A 26,668-nucleotide genomic window follows, 5' to 3' on the forward strand; every position below is an offset into this window, starting at 1 on the left:
TGCTCTTGTTACCCAGGCTGGAGTGCAATGGTGCGATCTCGGCTCACCGCAACCTCCGCCTCCTGGGTTCAGGCAATTCTCCTGCCTCAGCCTCCTGAGTAGCTGGGATTACAGGCACGCGCCACCATGCCCAGCTAATTTTTTGTATTTTTAGTAGACATAGGGTTTCACCATGTTGACCAGGATGGTCTTGATTTCTTGACCTCGTGATCCACCCACCTCGGCCTCCCAAAGTGCTGGGATTACAGGCGTGAGCCACCGCGCCCGGCCCGTTTTTTTTTTTTTTTTTGTGGTAATAAATATTTTTTACCATCTTTACCATGTTTTCAGTGTACAGTCCAGTAGTGTTAAGTGCATTGTTGTGTAGCTACTTTACAGAACTGTTCATTTTGCAAAACTGAAACTCTGTACCCATTAATAATTTCCCATTCTCCTCCCATCCCCACAGCCTTTGGCAACCACCCTTCTAGTCTGACTTTCTATGAATTAGATTACCTCCAATAAGTAAAATCATACAGTGGTTTGTCTTTTCATTATTTCACTTGGCGTGATGTCCTCAAGTTTCATCGATATTGTAGTGTGTGTCAGTATTTCCTTCTTTTATAAGGCTGAATAATACTTTGAATAATACTCTGAATATATTGAATATATATTCCACATTTTGTTTATTTGTTGATCAGTGGATATTTAGGTTGCTCTTACCTCTTGGCTTATTGTGAATAATAATGCTAACATTGCAAAATATTTTTATTTGAGTTGCTGCTTTTTGTTTTGTTTCATTTTGTTTTATGTTTTTTTTCTTTTGAGTTGCTACTTTTGAGTCTAAAAAGGTTAACATGCCGTTTCATTTGTGACAGGAAGCATGGTCTGGTTGTTAAGAGGGATTTGCTTGGCTGTTGCGCTTTTTGGATTCCAATCCTGTCTGATTTCCTTTCTCCTTCTTTCCCTTGGGGCAAATAATGTTTTTGACTTTGTTCAGCTGCCAAGTAGAGAAATAATGCTTCCTTACATTGTTAGAATTAAATGAGATTATATACGTAAAGTGCTTAGAATAGGGTGTAGCACATATTAAAAGTAAAGTCAAAGGAGCCCGTTTATTCAGGTACCCATTCAAAAGTAATGCAGGCAGTCTCCCAATTAATACAAATTTGAGTTTCTAAACTCATTTGACACTGAGAGTGCAAAAACCTGGATTGAATAATACCAGCCAATTTTGTGGGTAGGATTGAGAGGACAGGGATGGGTAAAAAAGAGACAGGACTGAATGTTAGGAAAGGATCCTGACATCTTAACCAGTTGTACTCTGTGGTTTAGCTAACCAGACAAGGAGCCTGAAAACCAGAAGTCGGTCTCTGTTATTACCATCTCTTATCTTTATTCCTCGCCAGGAACTTTCAAAAGTGTGAAAACTGGTAGACAGCAATTTAAACAGACAAACCAGGTTATGTATACAGTGGCACAGCACAGGTTTGTAATGTTTGATCAGTTGTGACTTAGTATGTGAGATGGTTGGGTTTCTAGTTGCCCCCTCAAGAATGATGTGAACTCAGAGGTAACTTTTTAATATGTTGAATGCTTAAGTTTATAAATTAAATACTTAATATCCAGAGGACCACATGTAGCCTGGCCAAGACTTTTGTCTTAAATCCAATAAGATAGCCCACATCAATATGATACTGCATAATTGGTCCAGACCATAAGTTTCCTACACCATTGTAATATGGATAGCACAAGGTATGATGCTTCTGAATGTAATTGTACTACATTGAGTGATTCAAGTTTAATTCTAGTAAAATGTAAGAATAGTATAAAAGATTATATTCAACACTGTTTTCCTTATGTATAATCTTGAGTCATATTCAGTACTACTATGCCGTTTAACATTGTAACCAGTAAAAATGTACCTTGAAATCTTGTCTACCTACTTAGAGAAATGACTACACCCACAGAACATAGTGAGTAGTGGAATATTTTTGTCACAATGAATTCAGTTTAAAATTTATGACCATGTAATCTAAAGAAAGAAACATCCAAACTATGCTCATTTGCCCTTCCTAACATTTAATCTGTTAGCTTGGCAAATATTTATTGCACAAACAAAAAATATGTAATTGATTAAGGGGACATCTCTTGCAACCTGTTTTACATTTCATGCTCTTTTGTTTCACAGTAGCTTAATAATGATTTTGAATTAACGTGGCTATTAAAACAATCCTAAATTCAATGTAGGATTTAGGGTGCCATCTTAATAACGTGACCAATCACCATTTTATTTTAAATGACTATATTTCATATAGTTTATAATAGTTTTACTGAAATTTAATATAGGCTAGAGTAATCAAGATGCATTTTTACATAGATATTAGTCGTTCTGGCGAGTTTAGCAGCAGTGACTTTGGTTAGTTTGGTAGTAAAATGAGAGAATAGGGTTGAACTTGATACATGAAGTTTAGTAGGGTTATTTTAGTTCTCAAAGTGCTTAATTCAGATATTGAGAAAGTTTGTCCAAGTGAAGATGTTTTAAGTAGATTTTTAACTTTTTCTTATTTTTCAGCCAAACCAAACAGGAAGCTTACTTTTCTCTACCTAGCCAATGATGTCATACAGAACAGCAAAAGGAAGGGGCCGGAGTTTACAAAAGATTTTGCACCAGTTATAGTGGAGGCTTTTAAGCATGTTTCAAGGTATGATCATTGTTTTGGGTATGAAGTAATCTGTTTTAAATGTACCATATGACCTTTTGCTTAATTTGCCTTAAGCTATTAAAATAAAGAGCAGGGAATATAGTTCTTTGATGCTTTTATTTGAAAAGGCTTCCCTCTAAATGGCATTTGTAAATGTATTAAATGCCTTCTGTGAAGGAAAAATATTTTTTGAACTGTTGCTAAGGTGGGCATTTGGAGTACTTGAATTATAGCTTTCCTTTAAGAGATCAGAATCAACTGCTGTATTGGAATGAACTTCATTAAAAATGAATGAAGGTATTGAATTAAAAATTTGTGTGTTTATAAAGCTGTCAGTCTTGTAACTAATATTTCCATATACACTTAGTACTGTTTCTTTTTTTCTTTCTTTTTCTTTTTTTGAGACAGAGTCTCACTCTGCCCAGGCTGGAGTGCAGTGGTGCAATCTCAGCTCAGTGCAATCTCTGCTGCCCGGGTTCAAGCAATTCTCCTACCTCGACCTCCTGAGTAGCTGGGATTACAGGTGCCTGCCACTGCACCTAGCTAATTTTTGTGTTTTTAGTAGAGACAGGGCTTCACCATCTTGGCCAGGCTGGTCTTGAATTCCTGACCTCGTGAGCCACCACATCAGCCGTTTATTCTTTACCTGACCTCTGGGTGGTTTTGTACCCTGCATGTATTTGGTTATTCTCCATGCTTTAATGATTTATAGTTTTATGCTCCAGTCCAGATTTTTTTGTTGTTGTTGTTCCAAAGCTGTGTGCCCAATTGCCTTTTGACATTTTTACTTGTATGCAACTCAGACATCTCAGACTCACTGTGTCCAATACGAACTCATTATGTCTTTGCTTCCTGCCATACTTGCTTCTCCCACAGGTTTTATTCTATGAATGACAACTCCATCTATCCAGATGCCTAAGCAAGAAATTGTGTTATTTTTAAACACTTATTTCTCTTTTACTCCACATATCTTGTATGGTACACATTGACTCAGTTCTTTGGATTTCTTTCCCTTTTAGTTATCATAATGTCTTTTTGGATTAATTGCAATAGCCTTTAGTGTTATTTAATTTCTTTAGAAAACTAGACAGAGAGAGTTGCAGAGCTGGCCATAATACTTCCTTGCCTTTGAGTGGTTCCCATTTGTTTTAGAAATGAAGTCTAAAGTCCTGAGCAAGACTTAAGATTTTCCTTTGTGGCACTGTGTATCTCCCCAGACTCCTGTCTCACATTTATTCCCCACAGTCTGTAGTTTACAGTTTAAACTAAATTAACTTTTTTTAGTTCCTTCTGCTGTAAGGCTTCTATATATGTTGCCTCTCCCTAGAATTCAGTAAAATATTTATTGGCTGCCTACTATATGCAGAACCCTGAGTAGTAGTGAACAAGACCAAGTTCTGTTCTGCTGGAGCCTAAATTTCAGTGGCTGACAAAGGTAATAAGTAGATAGACAAGTGAATGCATATATATTATAACATCAGATGACAAATGCTAGCAAGAAATACAAAGCAGGGAAGGAACTAGATGGTGTGAGGGTGCTCAGTTATGTGATGAGATAAAGAACAACTATTTGGGGAAGGTAGCATTTGAACAAAGACTTAATGGAAAGGATGAAATGAGCCATTTGACTAGGTGAAAAGGATTCTAGGCAGAATATGTGGCTGAAAAATGAGATAGCTATGTGCTGGGCATGTTTGAGGACCTTAGCAAGAAGATTTGTATGGAAAAAGGTGTTAGGGAGTGTGTACTGGGGGATTGCCAGGAGGCAGAGCATGTGGGTCTTGTGGCCCAGAATAAGGACTGATTTTATTCTTGATATGATTGGTAGCTCTTGGAGGCTTGAGAGCTGTATAATCTGATTTACGTTATTAGGATGCTTTGTACAGAATAGAGTAAAAGAATAGAGGCTGGGAGATCCGTGAGAAGACTTTAGAAAAATCCAAGCAAGAGATAATAATGTTTCAGTCTACAACAACAGGGATGAAGAAGGTAGGAAACGGTTGGGAGTAGTCTGTTTTTCATTTCCCCATATGCCCAGTCTTCAGATCTCAAATTAAATACCATTTCCTTAAATACTCTTCCAGATATCTCTTAAACTGGGCCAGGTCTGTCTTAAGCACTTTGTTCTCTTTGGTGATACGTATAAATAACAGCTGCCATAAGCTGCATTTGCATCTCCATATCAAAGATAGTAACTGGATCAATAAATATTTGTTGAATAAATTTAAAAATTACCTATTAGAAGTCTTCTGTAGCCTCATGTCCAGACCTCATTAGGTTAGGAAATCCCTAGTAGCCGGTACTAAAATTTTTACAGCTTAAACTTTTTTTGGTTGTTTAATAACATGTTTGTAAAATGTTTACTAGAAGCAAGCAGTATGTCTTGATGACTTCACTCTTGAACTGCTGGCCACCACAATAGTGGTGCTAAGTAGATATTTGGACAGCTTTTTTCAGAAAATGAATGTCTGATTGTATTTAAAGTTATCATTACCTTTTCAATAGCACTATGCATTTTTACTATTAATATTTTTCTTTTTCTTTAGTGAAACTGATGAAAGTTGTAAGAAACACCTTGGAAGAGTGTTGTCTATTTGGGAAGAAAGGTCTGTTTATGAAAATGATGTATTAGAACAACTTAAACAAGCTCTGTGTAAGTGTAGAATCCTAATCTCTTATCTTGATCTCTTCATTAAAATGTATTCTTCCATTAAAACTTAAATATTCTTTCATTTCAGATGGCGATAAGAAGCCTAGGAAGCGAACTTATGAACAGATAAAGGTGGATGAAAATGAAAACTGTTCTTCTCTGGGATCTCCAAGTGAACCACCACAGGTAGAAGTTTTACCCTGTTAAACTAGTTAGAAACTTTTACTTTATGGTGCCACCAAACTTTATTAATTTTGTTTCACTTCTGTAAATTGATTTTTTATTATGCTTTTGGATATAAGAAAGCTACATGAATATCTCTTATTTGCTCATTAACAAATTAATTATGTTAAATGTAATATGTCGTATTTTGTATAGAAATCATATTTTGCATAGAAAGAGGATTTTTAATAGCTAAGTATGGTTACATGTGGTGAGATTTCAAACAGATTTTTTTTTTTTTTTTGGGACGGAGTGTCGTTCTGTCACCAGGCTGGAGTGCAGTGGCACGACCTCAGCTCATCGCACCCTCTGCCTCCAGGTTCAAACGATTCTCCTGCCTCAGCCTCCCGAGTAGCTGGAACTACAGGCACACACCACCACACCTAGCTAATTTTTTTTTTTTTTTTTTTTTAAGTAGAGACGGGGTTTCACCATATTGGCCAGGATGGTCTTAATCTCTTGACCTTGTGATCCACCCTCCTCAGCCCCCCAAAGTGCTGGGATTATAGGCGTGAGCCACCGTGCCCGGCCCAGATTCTTTTTAAAATAAAAAGTGACATGCCTATTTTATTATATTTATATATTTTTGAGATGGAGTTTCACTCTGTCCCCCAGGCTGGAGTGCAGTGGCATGATCTCAGCTCACTGTAGCCTCTGCCTCCTGGGTTCAGGTGATTCTCTTGCCTTGGCCTCCTGAGTATCTGGGATCACAAATGTGTGCCACCATGCCTGGCTAATTTTTGTATTTAGTAGAGATGGGATTTCACCGTGTTGGCCAGGCTGATTTCGGACTCCTGGCCTCAAGCGATCCTCCCACCTTGACCTCCCAAAGTTCTGAGATTATAAGCATGAGCCACTGCATCCGGCCCATATATGATTTAAGTACACTAAAATTTTCATTCTCGGGCATAAACACTGCTACCTTAACTATTTTTGTTTTTAAATATAAAAACTTGTGTTAGAGTGATAAATATGTATTCATACATTTTTCTGTAACTATGTAGAATTTTTTAGACCTATGGAAAAATAAGGTAAGTTAGAATCATTATCTTAATACTTCATGTGCTCTTACATTGGTACAGTATGGCATTCCTTAACCATCAGATGAATTCCATAAAGACTTTTTTTTTAATTAAGTGGGCATCAAGTTTTTAAGTTTCCCCCTTCTATGTTTCAAACATGTAGGAGGGGACAGATAAAGTGTAAAATGAGAAAATGAAGACATAACCATACTCTTAAAACAAGGTGAATGTATTTTCATGGGCTGGAAATTGTACAAATAACTTCACATGTAAGATAGAATCTGGCTCCTGCTAAACCCTGGTCTAGAAGCAGTCATGGGAGTGCCAGAAATTAGTATCCTTTAGGGTATCAGGAGCTCCCAGTGCTCTTTGGGGTTAACAGGACTGGACCCAAATTCATTGAATAAAACCAGAGGCTGGGAGGAGCTCTATCTCCCATGAAGGGAGCTTGAAAGAAAAATACAATCAATTACTACCTGTAATTGTGTATTTATATCACTCTCAGTACTGGAGAGGCAGACGGAATCAGATCACGGCCAGGACCTGAGTCAACCTACCTGTTAGTTCAGTGTTAGGAACGCTGAAGCCCACTGGTCACTATGAACAAGAATTTGAAAAGTAATGAGAACATAACATTCGGAACAACCAAACACTAAGATTTATATCGCTTCCTATTTGATGATAACTCATGACAGAAAATTATTTTTGGCTAAGAGCCTCATTGTGATTCCATGAACAGTGTTTTACAACTGAGTTCTAGATAAAGGATCTGGCCTCCTTCCATTCTCCTTGATGAAAGGGTAACCACAGTTGCATATCTTAGGAGTATTTTTAAGTAATCATCTGCCTCTTCTCTAGTACTTGTATAAAATGCAGTTGCTCTTTGTTTTATAATGACAGTTTTTTACATTAGTTGCACTGCATAATTATCAGTGGTTCAGCTTTGTGGTCTTCATTTTTTTGTTGTTATTTTTTCTAAGAATGGCTAAAATCTCTTTGCAGGATCTAGTGAAACTCATTTCATTCTTCTCTGGTAGAGAGTACTTAAGGCTTAGTGTTGTTTCAGACAACTTTGCTTTCTTACCTGATCCTTGATCAGGCATTGGAAACTTTGAATGTACTCCTGTAGGACTGTGAAGGTGTGATGAGATCAGGTTGTAATTAAAGCATCAATACATTGCCAAGACAGTGAAGCCAGATTTCTTCTTAGAACTCCAGGCAATTAGAATTTTCTGAGAATGATTAAAAAATAATAGCTAGTTGGGGTAACATGAAAAACAAGCTTTCTGGTCATTGTTGTTGATCTTAAGCACACACTAATTGTAGAGGGGATATATCTTACAACGAAATTTTTTTTTAAATAACGAAATTTTAAACACTTCTACATGAGTGAGCACACATAAGTTAGTATATTTATTTCATTCATTCCTAAGTATATTTCTTATTTCATTCATTCCTACCACATTTGATCATTTGCTATGTGCTACCATTTTTTTCAAGGGAATAGTTTAAAAATCTTAATATATATACAGAATTACTAATATCCTATATTTTTTAAAGCATAAATATAATTTCCTAGTGTTTCTGAATCTGGTCTTAGAAACTAAAAGAAGAAAGATGACAAAGATGGGTTGGAGAATGGAGACTAGTAAAAATAAAATTTAATTGTTTCTCTTTGGAATAACTTTATAGACATTATGAATCATGAAGTCACCAGCAAAGAATTGCTCTTCCCTCCTAATTATAGCTTGTAATAAACAGTGAAAGTAAAATATTTTAATGATAAAATAATTTGAATACTGGTTAAACAATTTATAAATATTAGTCATCAAGTTATGGAAGTTTGAAATATTTTAATAATCTTATTAACGAGCTGTAGTGTAGTTGAAGATACCATATTTGAACATATTCCAGAACTACATTTCTCTTGGGCTTTAATTATAGCATTTAGAAATGGAATCTGGCAGACTCTTCTGTGTTGTAGTAGATAATTTATAACCCTTTTCCCCTAATATCCAATTTAATACTAAAAAATTATCGTGTATAATGATAATGTAATTAATATATCATACATAAAACTTGTATTCTCTAGGTTGAAATTATAGCCTAACTTCTCTTTTACCACTGATGTATTTGCCTTATAAATCACTTACTTACCTCATTTTAATACTCAGTTATCTTTACACTCTGTTTCCACCACTGGAGTAAGCTCTTCAAGGTCTAGGGCCATGACTTGTTTATATTTTCAACACCTAACATAGTATAGCTTCCTTTTTTCTTAATACATAAAAGAAATTGTCTTCAAAAGCAGTTTTTATTGGAAACTTTGTGCTAGTAAATAGCCCATAGGGATGAAAGAATATGAAATAAATTTAAAGTCTTTTGTACTTGTTTAAGCCTAATTTATTTTGGTTCTGAAGTTGTGTACTTTTTAGACTCTAGATCTCGTTAGAGCATTACAAGATCTAGAAAATGCAGCCTCAGGTGATGCAGCAGTTCATCAGAGGATAGCTTCTTTACCTGTTGAAGTTCAAGAAGTATCTCTATTAGATAAAATAACAGGTAAGAACAGAAAATGTGATCCAGAATCTTTTTGGGAGTTGGGATGAGAGAACAGTATATGTCATTATTTTTGTTGTATAATATTTTATTATCCTGTGCTTTTCTTAGATAAAGAATCTGGAGAAAGGCTTTCCAAAATGGTAGAGGATGCATGTATGTTGCTGGCAGATTACAATGGCAGATTGGCAGCAGAAATAGATGATAGAAAGCAACTCACTCGAATGTTAGCAGATTTTCTTCGTTGTCAAAAGGAAGCCCTTGCAGAGAAAGAGCATAAATTGGAAGTGCGTAACCTTTTTCTTCTTTAGTGCTTATTTATTTAATTTACTTTTTGTTAGGAATTTTAAAATATTTTAATCTATGTGGACATTTTGCATTTTTTTAACATAGACCTTTTTAGGCAGTAGGCCCAGGTAAGTTTCTCGTTATATTAATGGGTTTTCTTTTACTTGAGCCAGATTAACCTTGCAAGTAAACTTAGAAATTTGGAATTCGCAAAATAGGTTGAATTTTTAAATTATTCTTGTGAAATTCCATGCAATTGTAATTTATTTTATCAATTTGACCCTTGTCTATAACAGAAATAATAGGAAAATAGCAGGTGGCATAAAGTGTGGTAATTGCAGTCAATTGTAGTAGGATTTATTTAATTTCTGTTTCGAGAATATGTAGTCTTTTAGGTATATCATTGAGTCTTTAAATTACTTCCTTAATTCTACCCACCAATACATGTTCCCAGCCCCACTCCCCGCTCACAACCGTAGGTAGAAATTCAATGCTCCTGTAAATTAAGTAATAATTAATACTGCCTATGAGAAATCTGGGAGTTCAGGAGCTAATAAAAAGAAACATGCTCGTGTTTCCTTTGATTAGAGTAGCAGCTGTTAGGGATACATGAGCCAGATTTTGTTGTATGTAAAAGAATCTTTTAGTTGATGAGTTCTTGTTTAAATTGTATTGCTTATGGCAATTTCTTATTGTAATAATATGTGGGAGAATTTCTAATTTGAATCCCTGTATTTACAGAAAGCTCACTGTAAATTTGTAGGAACGTCATGGTACTACCCCAATAAGTTATTTTTATTCGTATTTAGTTTTTGATTCAGCAGTCTGTAAGTGTGCCAAAAATGGTGCTTAGATTAGATGAGTGCGGCTACTTAGTTCTTCCTACCTCAGATTCCCAGCTCTCAAGTTAGCGCTACCCCCTTTCAATTTACTCCTTCTCTGCTGATGTAAATACCCTCAGATGATAATTGTTGGCTGGCACTATGCTCTGCCTTTGAAGAGGTTGCCCACTTCTACGTGGAAAGGAAAAGATGGTTTTTTTAAAAAAAGATCAATTTGATAATTAACTTGCCAGTATTTCACCTTGTGTTGAAAGCTCAATCTTAAACATACTGTTACTTGTTTTATTGTCCACAGAATGAAGGGTAAGTAATGTCATACAGTTTTTGTCTCTAATCTTTTAGTATGGTTTCTTTAACTTCTATCAAGCTTCTGTTGCAGATATTGGACATGGGCGTATCTTCTAACGATGTCATCACCATTAGCATATTTTTCCTGCTAAAAATAAATATCAAACTCTGAAGCCTGTATTGTCTCATGTTTTTGAAAATTGAAGAGAAGACTATAACTTTATTCTGCTTTCTACTTTCTCACTTAGGATGATGGTCATTTGTCACTGTTTACAAACATAGAATTTATATTTGAAGTGTAACTGTAGAAGGTAGATCAGATGCCACCCCTCATTATCCCATCTTTCCCCACTGCCTTCCAGCCTGATTTCATAGTTAATAGTCATAGATTATGAGGCTGATGATAATAATGTTTACATTTATCATGTGTCAGGTACTATTCTAGGCACTTGACATAACTCATTTAATCTTCCATAGCAGGATGTATTGTCCACATTTTATAGATGCAGAACTGAGGCACAGTGAGATTAAGTAACTTGCCTAAGGTCACAAAGAGCTAGTGAGTTGTTTGGAACCCAGAGAATCTGCCTCCAAAGCCAGTGCATTTCATCAAAAAGACGTATTTGCTTCCTGTTTTTACTTAAAGAAATGTAAGGTTACAGCAAATGCTAAAGTCTTATTTCTCCAACTTTTTCTGCCCCCTCTCTCCTCAGAGGGAATCACTGTCTTGAAATAAAGCATTCTAGGAACTTTTTTTGTTGTTCTTCTGCATTACCTGGATTTTATCATGTTATAAAGAAGAAATCACCTCGATTAACATGTTCAGCTGTTTTTTTTAACAATTAAAAAAAGTCTTTACAAGTACAGAAATAAACTTGGAAGTTATTCCACAGAACTCTTTGTAAATTATCACTTAGAACTAAGTTATTCCTTTGCCAGAAGATGTGGAAATGATTTGAGATATTTAGACTTTTTTGTACCAAGTAGGTGGTATCACTTCAAAGTTCAGACTGAGAGGTGAAGATTTATGTTTTCTAAATCAGCTGTGATATTATCAGATAATTCTCATCTATTATGTATCTTTGAACATTAACTGTAATTGACCAGATATTGATGTGTCATTAGTTGCTGCTTTTTTGTCAGTTCAGGAATTGGCTATTTCATATTTCTTAAGGAAGCCACTATTAAAGCAGGTGTAATGAATGAAAACATGAAGTTGTTTAAAATTTGTGTTTTAAGAAATCATTAATCATTATTTTTGAAACTTCTGACTATAGTTGGTCATTAAGCAGAAGCAGATAACTGTTGGGTTGGGTGTGGTGGTTCATGCCTGTAATCTCAGCACTTTGGGAGGCTGAGCTGGGTGAATCACTTGAGGTCAGGAGTTCAAGACTAGCCTGGCTGACATGGTGAAACTCCCATTTCTACTAAAAATAAATAAATAAATAAATTAGCTGGGTGTGGTGGTGGGTGCCTGTAGTCCCAGCTACTTGGGAAGCTGAGACAGGAGGATCACTTGAACCTGAGAGATGGAGGTTGCAGGAGCCAACATCACACCACTGCCCTCCAGACTGGGTGACAGAGCGAGACCCCCTCCCCCACCCCGCACACAGCAGATAACTGCTAAAATAGACTATTAATAAATTTAGTTTGTATTTATAATATTTCAGGGATTGCTGTAGGAATCATTTCACCATTCAGAAGTCGAAAGTATGGCATAAACCGTCTTTTCAGTTAGCTTATTATCTTAGAAGACATGAATAGGAAAATTAAAATGACATTTTGATTTTGACATTGTTTCCTAGTACATATAAAAGTTATGTTTACACTTTGCTGTTGTCTAAGCATGTATTAGGATTACTTCTAAAAATGTACATATCTTAGTTAAAAATACTTCATTGCTAAAAAATATTAATAATCATCTGAGCCTTCTGTTAGTCATTCTCTTTGCTGGTGGAGGGTCTTGCCTCAATGTTGATGGCTGCTGACTAGGGTGGTGATTGCTGAAGGGTGGGGTGGCCGTGGCAATTTATTAACACAGTGATAAAGTTTGCTGCCATCAATTGACTTCCTTCTTGAAAGATTTCTATGTAGGATGCAGTACATTTGATAATATTTTGTTTACAGTAGAACTTCTTTCAGAATTGGAATCAATTTTCTTAAGCCCTGCTACTACTTTGTCAAGTAAATCCTTTGTTGTCATTTTATCTCCACTGGGAGTAGATTCCATCTCAAGAAACCACTCTTTGCTTATCCATAAGAAGCAACTCCTCATCAACAAGTTTTACGAGATTGGAGCAATTCAGTCATATCTTCAGGCTCCACTTCTGAGTCTCGTTTTCTCACTATTTGCAGCAGATCCACAGTTATTTCCACCACTGAAGTCTTAAACCCCTCAAAGTCAGCCATGATAATTGGAATAAACTTCTCCCAAACTCCTGTTAATGTTAATATTTTATCTCCTCCCATGAATCATGAATGTTGTTAATGTCATCTAGAATTGTGAATCATTTTCTGGAAGTTTTCAGTTTACTTTGCCCATATTCATCACAGGAATCACTATCTATGGCAGCTATATATCCTTATGACATGTATTTCTCCAGTAGACTTGAAAGTCAAAATTACTCCTTAATCTGTAAGCCCGAGAACACATGTGCTAGCAGGCATGAACACTAGTCACATTGTACATCTTCATCAGAGCTCTTGGGTGACCAGGTGTGTTGTTGGCGAATAGTAATTTATTATTATTGTTATTTTGGAGACTGGCTCTTGTTCTGTTGTTCAGGCTGGAGCAGTCATACAATCACAGCTCATTGTAAACTCGAACTCATAGGTGCAAGTTACCTTCCTGCTTCAGCCTCCAGGTAGCTAGGACTGCAGGTGTGTGCCACCATGCCTGGCTAATTTTCAGTGTTTCGTATAGAAGAGTTCTCGCTATGTTGCCCAGGCTAGTCTTGAACTCTTGGGTCAAGCAGTCCTCCCCCCCTTGGCCTCCCAAAGTGCTGTGGCTACACATGGGAACCACTACATCTGGCCAATAGTGATATTTTGAAAGGAGTGTTTTTCTGAGCAGCAGATCTAAACAGTGGGCTTAAAATATTCAGTAAACTGTAGTGTAAATAGATGTATTGTCATCCATACTTGTTTCATTTATAGAGCACAGGCAGAGTAAATTTAACGTAGTTAATTCTTAAGGACTTTAGAATTTTCAGAATGGTAAATGTACATTGGCCTCTACTTAAAGTCATCAGCTACTCTAGCTCCTAATGAGAGTCAGCTTGTTGAATCTTTGAAGCCAGGCATTGATTTCTCTCTAGCTATGAAAGCCCCAGAGTGCATCTTCTTCCAGTATCGGGCTCTTTTCTCTACATGGAAAATCTGTTGTTTAGTGTAGCCACCATCACTAGTCACCTTAGCTCTGGATAACTTGCTACATACTTGCTGCTTCATTTTGCAGTTTAAAGTTATGGAGATGGCTTCTTTCCATAAACCCCAATAAACCAACTTCTGCTATTTCAGACTTTCCTTCTGTAGCTTCCTTACCTCTCTCAGGCTTCATAGAATTGAAGAGTTCAGGTCTTGCTCTGGATTAGGCTTTGGTTTAAGGGAACTTGGCTGGTTTGATCTTCTATCCAGACTACTAAAACTTTCTACATATCACCAGTAAGGCTGTTTAGCTTTCTTATTATTTGTGTGTACACTAGAATAGCCTCCCTCCCTGCTTTTTGAGATATGATGTCACTTTTGCCCGGGCTTGAGTGCAGTGGCATAATCACAGCTCACTGCAACCTCCTGGGCTCTAGCAGTCCTTCTACCTCAGCCTCCTGAGTAGCTGGAAATACAGGCATGTGACACCATGCCTGGCTAATTTTTAAATGTTTTGTAGAGACGTTGTCTCACTATGTTGCCCAGGCTGGTCTTGACCTCCTGGAGTCAAACAGTCCTCTGGCCTTGGCCTCCCAAAGTGCTAAGATTACAGGTATGAGCCACCACGCCCAGCCTGGAGCGGCAATTTTAGTTTCCTTCAAGAACTTTGCCTTTGCATTCACAACTTGGGTTATTGGTGCAAATGGCCTAACTTTTGGCCTGTCTTGGCTTTTGACATGCCTTCCTCACTAAGCTTAATCTCTTACAGCTTTTGATTTAAAGTGAGACAGCTGTGATTCTTTCACTTGAACACTTAGAGGCCATTGTAGGATTCTTAATTGGGCCAATTCCGGTATTGTCTCAGCAAATAGGGAGAGGGAGAGAGACAGGGACAGCTGGTCAATGGAGCAGTGAGAACACAGCCAGCATGTATCGATTAAGTTTGCTATCTTAAATCACTGATCACAGATTACCATAATGCATAATAGTGAGAAAGTTTGAAATAGCATGAGAAATACCAAAATTGACAGACAGGTGACCACATGCTGTTGGGAAAATGGTGCCTGTAGACTTGTTTAGGGCAGGGTTGCCATAAACTCAGCTTTTAAGAAAACAGTATCTTGAAAATGCATTAAAAGGAAGCATGATAAAACGAGGTATGCCTGTATTTGATTTAAATGTAGAATTTGATAAGATGCCATTCTGTGGATGTTACAAAGAAGCATGTTACTGGTTTGTTGATTTATATTTTTGAGGTCTAAGTATCATTGTGTAAAATACTTTATGTTTAATTCAGTGTTTTCAGGGATTGTGTAGTCTTTCACTTGATGATACAAGTAATCTCTTTTCATCATAAGGAAATAGCTATGTAAGCAAAAGACAGCCTGTTTATTGGGTCTGTATTTTTTATCCTTTTCTGTAATACATTGTATGCGTCTTACATGTCATTGTTTTTATGGTTGTCTCAATTTATTTAACTGCTCTGTTCTCTGTGATTTTTTTTTTTAATAGACAGGACCTCTGTCATCCACACGGAAGTACAGTGGCACAATCATAGCTCACTATAACCTCACACTCCTCCTGCCTCAGCCTCCCAAGTAGCTAGTACTATAAGCGTTCACCCTGCCTGGATAATTTTTTATTTTTTGCAGAGATGAGGTCTTGCTGTGTTGCCCAAACTATTTTTATTGCTTTTATATTCTAAACAGAATTTCAGTGAACATCTCTTTGGTTAACTTTTTGCTCACATATATTGATATCATTAATTCTTCTGATAAATTTCTAAAGAAGAAATTGCTGATTCATGTTAAAAACTTGATTCTTGTTACCAGTTTGACTTTTAGTAAGATTCTACTAGGTCATTGTCTTCTTGATGATTTCCGAATACTATTTGTAAGTCTTCTTTCCTAGGCTATTCATTTTCTCCAGAGGAAAACACCCCAAATTTGCTGGTTAGATAACATAGGACATCTGTTTTTAGGACAGTGCTTTACCTCTTAGCTCTGTGATTTGGGTCCCTAAATGCTCAAACTTGTTTGCTCAGTTTCTTATCTTCCATCTTTTGGTTCTGTGGGATAAGGGTTTTGTCAGATTCATGTAAAGAGTTTTAGTCGATCCTTATTGTCAACCTTAAGACTCATCATTACATTTCAGGGAGCCTGGTACTTCAAAGTCCTGAACTTATCCAGAATTCCTTAGGATGAGTTGCATTACTTATGGTCATTATTCCCTGTTACCGTTGTCCCCATCTACCAACAGAGTCTTTAATTTTTTTTTCATATGTAGTCTGTGTCACCCAGGCTGGAGTGTGGTGGCGTAGTCTTGGCTCATTGCAACCTCTGCCTCCTGGGTTCAAGCAATTCTCCTGCCTCAGCCTTCCCAGTAGCTGGGATTACAGGTGCGTGCCACCATGCCTAGGTAATTTTTATGTTTTTAGTGGAGATAGGGTTTTGCCTTGTTGGCCAGGCTCATCTTGAACTCCTGACCTCAGGTGATCCACCTACTTCAGCCTCCCAAAGTGCTGGGATTACAGGCATGAGCCACCACACCTGACCTTCCAACAGGTTTTTGCCATCTTTGTGCTGTGGCCTACTTTCCTATGTCCTTGTGGATTTCTGCCTGTGTAAATTGCTTTATTATTTTAGTGACTTATTGGGAGGGAGCAGATAAACATGAGTTTGCTCTATCATATAAATGGAAGACTTTTTATGTCTTAAGTAGACTAATATATGTGTTTCACAACTGCTGCCAAACCACCGCTGTCTAAGTGGTTGTCATGTTACCTAGGTTGTTAACAGATGATCTTCCTGCTCTCATATCTCCTTACATCACTGCAACCATATGGATCTTTTAAGAAATCAGGTCCCATCACATCCCTCTTTAGAAATTCAACAATGCTCTCCATTACACTTTTGGATCTTATTTTGAACTCATAGAGACACCATTTAACCTCATCTTGTATCAGCTCCTTAGCGTGCATTTTGTTCTTCAGGCATATGAAGTGTGTTCTAAAATCAAGAGTTTTTGCTTTGCTGAATGTTAACAAAGAGGGACTGCAATGCCGTTGCTTCCTGCTATTTCCTTAGCTGATTCTTTTTCCACTCAGGTTTATATTTCTGTGTCATGTCTCCAGAGAGTCCTTCAATCTTTTCTTATGGTTCCACCTACCCATTCCCCTGGCCTCCTCTTCCCAACTGTATTACATGGTCATTTTGGTTTTTGTTTTTCTTCCATACTATTTCTATTAACACTTTTTTATATACTTAGTTTTCATGTGCACCTGCCACAAGAATGTGAGTTTCACAAGATGAAGAGTTTTGTTTTGTTCTTCATGTTTATTTTCATATCCTCAATGCTTAGAGCAGTTTCTTTCTCCTGGTGGGGACTCAGATGTTTGTGTTAAGTGAATGAATGCCACTAGAAATATAACTTGCAAGAGGTATATATTTTAAACTGGTAACTTATTTGTAACTAAATCAGAAGAGAATGATACTTTAATAAATAAAAATGATTGAAAGACACTTGAGGGTTTTGAATACGACTATGTCCAACATAATTGGTTAAATCATTTTAGCAGAGTCCAAACTTAAAAAGCCTTAAGTGGACTATGGGTTCAAGGCATGCAGTTTGTAGAGCTGCAGTTGAGCATTTTGAACAAAGGAGTAAATGATCATTTTGAAGTTGTAAAATTGTTTTACCAGCTTGCGTTTTTTCCCTTCCGTAGGAGAATAACACTGAAAATATGTGAGAATAACATGAATTAGAAATGACCAATAGTAACCCGTGGCATTGCATAAGTACTGAATTTGTAAAGAGTAATAGTGCCACCTAGTGGAAGAGCTGGAGCTACAAATGAAATTAGAGTCCTTAAGCCAGGTTTTACATTAAAGTATGTAACAGGAATTTACACTCTTGCCCTTTGTGCCTGTTCACTCATTCATGGAATGGAAATGTAATACTAATAACTGTCAAGAGAGGCGTGATGGTTAAATACAATGATGCATGTAGGCAGTTACATTTGCCTGAGACAAAGGAAGTCCTTAATAAACTGATAACAAAAACTACATTTTGTTGTTACTGTATCAGTTCTTACAAGTGAGATGAGATTAAAAAGTAGTTTGGAGCCACATTGTGAGGACACTTGAAAGTCAGGCCCAGAAGAGTGTGGTAACAGGCCAAAGGGAAGAGAGGAGTGGTGGTATTGGCAGTGTCTGAAAATGGTTATAGTTGCTTAGTGGATTAAATTGGAGAGTAGATTCCCTACTCCCCAGTAGGGAGAACAGATGCAACTTAATTAGAAAAATGTATGTGCTGAGCAATATAAGCAGTGGGTGGTAGCAGTGAAGTTTGTGTGTGTGTGTGTGTGTGTGTGTGTGGGTGGGTGGGTGTGGTGTGGTGTGGTGTGGTGTGTGTGTGTGTGTGTATTTTGAGACAGGGTCTCACTCTGTGGCCCAGGTTGGAGCGCAGTGACAGAACGATGACTCGCAAACCCTCAACCTTCCAGGGCTCAAGTGATCAGTCTTCAGAGTAGCTGGGACTACAGGCGAGTGCCACAATGCCCGACTGATTTTTGTCGTTTTTGTAGAGACAGTGTTTCACCATGTTGCCCAGGCTGGTCTCGAACTGCTGGGCTCAGGTAATCTACCTACCTCAGCCTCCCAAATTGCTGGTCTTATAGACATGAGCCACCACACCTGGCTGAAGTTTTTGTTTTGTTTTTTTAATTGCCAAAGTAGTGCATGCTTATCTCAGTTAAAAAACCATTGATAAGCACAAGCAGATACCACCTAAAATTTTTATCACCTATTAAATAACCTTTGACAAGATATGGAAGGATAGAATCAGACTATACATGCCATTTTATATAGTGTCTTATTGCACATTTACTATAAACATTTTCATGTGATTATAAATCTAAATTATAAAGCTAATAGATTATAAATCTCTTAGCTAATAATAGCTAAATTATATTGTTCTACAGAAGTAATATTTGTTTAACCAGCTAACTATTTAGCATTTGTATTTCTTCCAGTTCCTTGCTATTGGAAAACATTGCTTTAAACCACCTTTTGGCATTTATGTTACTTCCAGTTTCTTGATACTGAAAACATTGCTCTGAATCACACTTCAGCTAAGTTTGGCTTATCTGTGATAGTCTTCTCATAAATTCCTAGAAGTAAAAGAAAAAGCAATAAGCAGATATGGTTTTCATGTTTGAGTTAGTTACAGGTTTTTTGTTTTGTTTTGAGATGGAGTCTTGCACTGTCGCCAGGCTGAAGTGCAGTGGCGTGATCTTGGTTCACTGCAGCCTCTGCCTCCCAGGTTCAAGTGACCCTGCGTTAGCCTCTTGAGTAACTGGGACTACAGGCGCACACCACCATGCCTGGCTCAATTTTTTTTTTTTTTTTTTTTTTAATTTTAGTGGAGACGGGGTTACACTGTGTTGGCCAGGATGGTGTCTATCTCCTGACCTGGTGATCCGCCCGCCTGGCCCCCCAAAGTGCCAGGATTATAGGCGTGAGCCACCACACCCAGCCAGTTAACAGTTTAAGAAAACAAAATGATATTCTTTGTAGCGACATGGGGTTGTGGAAATGGGAACTCTTACATATTGTTGATGTAAATCCATTTGGTCCAACCTGTGGAGGACAGTTTGGTAATAAGTATCAGAAGCTTTTATTTTACATAATTTTCTTCTCTTTGCCTTGTATCAGATTACTTAGATTTGTGTAGTGATCTAAAAGGCTAATTAGCAGACCAAATTCTGGGTGCAATCTTTCTTTTTACTGTATTCTCTGTTTGTGACTGGCTTACCTCCTTAGCATAATGCCCCATAGGTTCATCCAATATGTAGTATGTGTCAAAATTTCCTTCCTTTTTAAGGCCGAATAATAATCCATTGAATGTATACACTGCATATTTTCATTTGTCCATGGATGGATACTTAGAATGTATATTGAATGTTCAGAATCTTCACACTGCTCATCTTTAGTTTTGCCTCACTTTTCTCCTTTTCCTTCACGATTTCCTATGGTTTTGTTGTTGTTGCTAATTTTTGTTGAACTCTGCTTGTCTAATGTTAGGAGTGCAGATTGTTTTGTCAGATTTTTGTGGTCTCTGTTGAAGAAAGGGATTTATCATTGTGTTTACTTGGCTAGTTCACAGATTCTACAACTCAGGTCAAGTCAAGAAAGAATCAGGAGTCAGAGGTATTAGTGCCAGAGTTTGCTGAGTGAGCCCAGATGTGACTGGGACCTTGCCTCTGTTTTTGCCAGTACACCAGCCCCACCATCCAATTATTCTGGTATTGTACTCCCTGAATTCTCCTGTATCTCTGGAAACCACAGCACTCACAGCTGTCCCTTTTAAAATGATTTGGAGTAATGACTAAAATATTTGCACCTCCAGAGCTTGGCATAGTCTGCAGGAATGTTTGGACCTATTTAATGTAAATGCAAAATACTGATTAGTCTACGAATAAACATTAATGAATTTTACATTTTTAATCTTTAAGTAGAGACTATTTAAACAAATTTCTGTAAATGCAGTAGTCCCCTGCTTATCTGTAGGGCATGTGTTCCAAGACTCACAGTGAATGCCTGAAACTTCAGATGTTACTGAACCTTATATACTATATACATTCATGTGTCTCTTAACAATGGAATACATTCTGAGAAATGCATTGTTATGCATTTTGTCATTGTGTGAACATTGCAGCATGAACTTACACAAACCTAGATGGTGTAACCTACCCACTAAGGCTTTATGGTATAGCCTGTTGCTTCTAGGCTACAAACCTATAGAGCATGTTACTGTAGTGAATCTGTAGGCAGTTGTAATACACTAAGTATTTGTGTATCTAATAATGCCTTCTGGTATACCTCCTGAAGGACCTGAGGCCATTTTATAGTTAACTTTTTTTTAATAGCGTATATTTTAACAATTAAAAGTTTAGTAAATACATAAACCGGAAACAAGTCATTTATTTTCATTATCAAATATATACTGTACATAATTGTATGTACTGTACTGTACTTTTATACAGTTGGTATGGCTATCACCACAAACACATGAGGAATGCATTGTGATATGTTAGGATGGCTACACTAGGTGATAGGAATGGTCACTAGGTGATAGGAATTTTTTAGCTCCAGTATAATCTTATGGGATCACTGTCATATATGCAGTCCATTCTTGGCCAAAATGTGCATGACTGTACTGTTGTTTCTGTACAGTCATACTGTATAGAGCGGGTAGCATATATAGCATGCCGGATTAAGGGATGATTTTGTCCTGGGTGGAATGGACAAAAGATGTAATTATGTAAGATGTAATTATGCTACTCAGAACAGCATACAACTTAAAACTTAGGAACTGTTTATTTCTAAAACTTTTCATGTAATATTTTTGGACCAAGATTGACCTGAGGTAACTGAAATCATGGAAGGTGAAATTGTAGACAAGGGTGGACTGTTATAAAATCTTTACTATGGCATAAATAGTTGCTGACATTTATTTTTGCTGCATGTAGCTATTACTTCTAGGCTCTGAGCTTTTTTGTTTGTGGAAGGTGCACATTTTTGGCAGTGTGGCATTGGCATTTTTTGCTTGTGTTAATTTTGGGACTATCTCAAACCTCCCTTTTGTAACATCTGCCATTGTTAATCTTGGAGTTGTTCATCAGGTTCTTACGTAATTAGTTTTAAAATATATGTGTCTTTTTTTATCTTGTTGAACCAATGTTTTAGCTTGTCGAGTTTTTAACAAACATGACTTTGGTCATTTCTTATTTTGGCTCTGTTGGCTTTGTTTCTTCTGCTAATTTCTTAAGGATGTATTTTAAGTTACAGGAAAAAAAAGTATTTTTACATGTTGAAGATGTAAGTACAGAAAAGAGGCCAGGGGTTATTAACTTTTCCTGGTTGACTTTGGTCTTAAATGAGTAAACATTTGGAGGGGCAGGTTAGCTTTGTGGTAAAGAGCAGGGACTCTGGAGCAGGATTGCCTAGGTTTCAGTTCTGCTTCAGCACTTTGTAGCTCAGTGACATTCGACAACACATTTGACCTCTGTTTCCTTGTCTGCAAAATAAGGATAATAATTGTACCTACTTTATATGGTTATTATGGGATTTAAGTGAGTTGGGTCCTTAAAACTGTGCTGCACATACAGTAAATACCTCGGAAGTTTTAGACCCCAACAAAAAAATCTTGGAGATTTTCTAGCTAGCGTATCACTAGCATTTAACCAGTGAATTATGTAGTTTTATGGGGATACTCTGGAGTTGTCAGATATCTGTAATATTTTTATTTCTATAGCACAGTGGTCCTTCCAAAGAGGAAGTGTTTGTTTGCTAGTTATAGTCTTAGTATCTCAGTGTTTGCAACCAGGTTCCTAAGTTCTTTTAAACAATATGTTCAGTCATTTTTTTGAGATTCTGGCTTATCTGAATCAAGCCTCCTTGTTTGCTGTTTATGAAGTCTATATCTTTTCAACTGGAGGTAGAGTATTTGCTGTTTGCCCTTTTGGCAATTCTTCATGATTTCTGGAAGTAGTTGTTTTAGAAATCAAGTTGATGCAAAGTGTTTTCTCCTCCTTACATTCCCCCACCCACCAGTATTCTCAGCTATGATTGATTAAGTTAGGACACTTGGATTTAATTAAATTGGTGTTTGCATTTCCTTGCCTGATTTAGATTTTTACTCTCTTTTGTAGAGAAAAACAAAAGACACTGATGTCCTGCCCTTCTATTTTAAGATAATATACCGAGTTGCAGCTTTTGTTTTGTTTTGTTTTGTTTTGAGACAGGGTCTCATTTTGTTTGTTGCCCAGGCTGGAGTGCAGTGGCATGATCAGAGCGCCCTGAAATCTTGAACTCCTGGCCTCAAGCAATCCTCCCACCTTAGCTTCCCAAGAACTAGAACTACAGGTAAACACTACCACACCTGACCAATCTTTTTTTTAAGTTTTATTTTTTATTTTTATTTTTGTAGAGACAAGGTCTTGCTATGTTGCCCAGGCTTGTCTCAAGCTCCTGAGCTCAAGCAATCCATCCACGTTGGCCTCACAAAGGTTCAGGGATTACAGGCGTGTGCCACCACGTCTGACCATCTGTAGCTTTACTGTCCTGGAACTTATAGAAAGGGAATATATGTTTGAATATAATAAAGAATTATATAAAACAGTATATTCTGTCTTTATCATATTAAATAGGTAAAATTTTTATATCATATAGTATAGGACATTCATATAATGATGTATGTCAGTATATTTTACATACTATGTTAAATGTCTTATATTAACTGTAAAGATAGATATAATGAAGGGAGAGGAATGAAATGGAGATGGGAATGAAATGGGTAGAGATGAAATGGAGAGACGGATGAAATGCAGGGGTTGAGAGGGTGCACTGTGGAGTTGAAGAGCTGCACTGTACACTAAGCAGCCACTAGCCACATGTACTGTTTAACTCAATCAGGATTAAGAATTAAGATTCAGTTTCTCAGTAGCAATAGGCACATTTCAAGTGCTCACTAGCGACATGTGGGTATTGACTACCATGTTGGGTAATGCAGATAAGGAATATTTCCATTGTCACAGTAAGTTCTGTTCATAATGGTTGATAAAAGATTGCCAAAAAGATGGTATTGATGAAGTAAATAGAGATACAGGAAATAAAGAAATTATAATATATATGTAATATCTCTGCTCTAATAAGAGAAGAAATGCTGTGGGTGCCCCAGAATAGGCAGTATTCATAGAAGACGGAATACTGACAGCATTGAATTGAAGAAATATTTCACATCCTAGCATGTACTGTTGTAAAGGTGGAAGCATTTACACAAACGTTCCATGCCAGAAGTGGGACACACAGTGACTTCATTGTAGTGGAAACAATCAGGCAGGTAAACCCCTCTATATCTTCCTTCTTGGGCTAGGTAGCAATGGCGAGGAGTCTGCCTATGTTGGAGCTTGGAACAGAAAAAGGACAGTGTCTTCTCCAGGCTGACGAGGGCCAGGAATGATTGAGATAATTGATATGGAAAACCAGTTGCTGGGATAATCCATGTTGAATCATTTCCACCTTACTGACAGCCCAAGTTGGTTATTCCTACAGTCTGTAGTTCAGAATAGATGGTTGAACCACTAAGGATTTTGGAAAGACAGTACGTAAGAGAGTAAGCTCAAAGGAAAGAACTTTACCCTAGGAAATAGTTAATACAAAAATCAATTCTATTAATGTAAAGTAACTGCTGAAAATGCCTGAACACCTGGAGTTTCCTGTCTCTGCTTTCATCCCCAGTTAGTATCCATCAGAAAACAGGGTGTCCTTACAGCCGTGTAATGAGAGTATCTTCACTTCTGATCAGCAAAGGAGTGTTTGGGAATTCTAGGCAGGTAAGCAAGGAAACAACTTAGGTAACAGCGTCAAAGCCGTAATGGCTGTGAAGTGAGAGGAGATGAGAGTGGAACAAGTGAGATATTTTGTGAGATTTTGGAAAACTGGAATTGTGCTGTTGCAGTTTAAACTTGATGTAGTAAGTGGTGCTCTACTGTTGCACATAATGCATTCCTAAAAAATGTATGAAAATAAGTCATAACAAAATTTCAGTATCAAATATGTGTATAAAATACATAGCCGTTCAAAACTGATATGCCATGAGAGGCAGTTATTTTTTTCCTACAGAGATTTTTAAAGTTTTATATATGTATTTTGAGACAGGGTCTTGCTGTGTCACCTAGACTAGGGTGCAACGGTGCAATCATGGGTCACTGCAGCCTTGATAATCCTGGGCACAAGTGATCCTCTCACCTTGGCCTCCCAAAGTGCTAGGGTTACAGTTATGAGCCACTGTACCCAGTCTAATTATAATTTTTAAAATTACAGTTATTGATGCTTTTTAAGCACCTGAGAAATCGTCAGTATAAAATTACTAAGATCATAGGTAAATTATTAAATACAGACAATGCCTTTTAAAAATGTAGCCTCTCCCAGCTAAATAGGAATAAGTAACTTTAGTAATTAAGAGGAACTGATCATCAAGTTGGGAAGTTTAGGAAGCTTAGGTTATTTTTTGTTTTTGTTTTGTTTTTTGTGACAGTCTTTCTGTATTGCCCTGGCTGGTCTGAAACTCTTGGACAGAAGCAGTTGTGTCTCAGCCTCCTGTCTGAGACTGTAAGTGTGAATCATGGTGCGTGGCAGATTTTTGCTTTTGTTTTATTTGTGTATTTTTGAGACCGAGTCTTGCTCTGTCACCCAGGCTGGAGTGCATTGGCATGATCTCACCTCACTGCAACCTCTGCCTCCTGGGTTCAAGTGATTCCCCTGCCTCAGCCTCATGAGTAGCTGGGACTGCACCACCACACCTGGCTAATTTTTGTTTTTTTTTTTGTAGAGACGGATTTTACCATGTTGGCCAGGATAATCTTGATCTCTTGACCTCTTGACCTTGTGATCCGCCCACCTCAGCATCCTAAAGTGCTAGGATTACAGGCGTGAGCCACCGTGCCTGGCCAGAATTTCATTTTTAGTAGATGGATCTGGAAATTATGATGCTGATTTTGATGGTGATCTCATTTTCATCAACTTCCCTTCAATCTGTCAAGCAAAAATGTGGAACAGTTAGTTATCTCCTCTTGCTTTTTCATGAGATGTAAAGAAGCAGTGTCCTCTGAATCCCTGCATTCCCTTTGCATTTGGATCACTGGAATCTTTTGATGCTGGATTCCAACTCACAATCAGAAAATCCTCTTCTTTTCCTTGAGTACTGAACATACAGTGAACCACCTGAATATTTACCACTCAGCACATCTGATATCTGTCCTTGTTTCTTGTCACAAGTGTTGTCACCCACATTACAGACCCTGTTGTGTAAAACTGAAATGTTTACTGTAGCATCATCATGGGATAGTTCTGACCTGCTGGCTGGTCGATATGTGAAAGCCTGAATTTTGCTTCAAAAAAGCCATTCAGAATTAACAGTGTATTGTGTAATAAAGTAGACTTCATATGAAAGTTGGAGATCCCTTGTAGGTAATTCAGAACTACTGTAAGTTTCACAGTACACTTGTAAATGATGAAAGTGTTGAGTTTCCTTTGACAGTGGAACACAGGATGGCAAGGGAATAAAACCTGAAAGTAAAGAAGAGAGTAAAAAAAGAAAAAGGACAGAAGGAAAACTAGGAAGAGGAAAGAAGACAGGAACACTGCCTATAGTAGAGCTTTATTCATGCCTGCCATTCGAATGTTGTGTTCCCTTCCAGAAGCAGGTATCATATAGGCCAGATGACCTTTTTTCCTTGACTGTCTGTCTTAGAAGCTGTAGGAAGGAGGGAAGCATCTAGGTGTCTAGTGCTGATGAGTTAGGAGTTTTAGGATTGTTAGGTTGGGCTCAGCCTGCTAGATTTTATTCTGTCCGTATTCTGGCGTTGTTAACCCTTTCTGGCTAATCATCCAGCACCACTTCCCTCCTTTTGAGGATTTATAGTCATAGTTGGGTGGGGGCATGGGAGGATTCCTTTTTATCAGGAGATGCTGCCCTTGAAGCCTCCAATAGCTTATTAGTTTCAAGATTCTCAGAATTCTTAGGCCTCTCAAGTGAAATCTTCCAGTACTACCTAAAGAAAACATTTCTGTACACTATGGGGGTGGAAAATTACCACTGTCTATAGCTAACTGAAATCTTGTTGTGGCCAGGCACAGTGGCTCACGCCTATAATGCCAACACTTTGGGAGGCTAAAGTGGGAG

General features: G+C 37.4%; 1 protein-coding gene across 3 annotated transcripts in view; it reads left to right on the forward strand.

Moving 5' to 3' along the window:
- RPRD1A (regulation of nuclear pre-mRNA domain containing 1A) overlaps positions 1–26,668 on the forward strand; it is a 74,561-nt gene that overhangs the window by 29,132 nt on the left and 18,761 nt on the right. For 2 of the 3 annotated variants that reach the window (XM_032245313.1, XM_032245312.1), the window contains exons 2-6: positions 2,555–2,684; positions 5,231–5,337; positions 5,423–5,520; positions 9,014–9,140; positions 9,249–9,424. In XM_032245313.1, coding sequence (XP_032101204.1) covers positions 2,555–2,684; positions 5,231–5,337; positions 5,423–5,520; positions 9,014–9,140; positions 9,249–9,424 — 638 coding nt within the window. Of the gene's footprint in view, positions 1–2,554; positions 2,685–5,230; positions 5,338–5,422; positions 5,521–9,013; positions 9,141–9,248; positions 9,425–10,646; positions 10,729–26,668 lie in introns of those variants that run through there. The other variant, XM_032245314.1, reaches the window with a different exon arrangement.

Source organism: Sapajus apella, unplaced genomic scaffold (assembly GCF_009761245.1).
Source record: "Sapajus apella isolate SASKATOON/1434 unplaced genomic scaffold, GSC_monkey_1.0 scaffold57, whole genome shotgun sequence".
In the NCBI taxonomy this organism is placed as follows: Eukaryota; Metazoa; Chordata; class Mammalia; order Primates; family Cebidae; genus Sapajus; species Sapajus apella.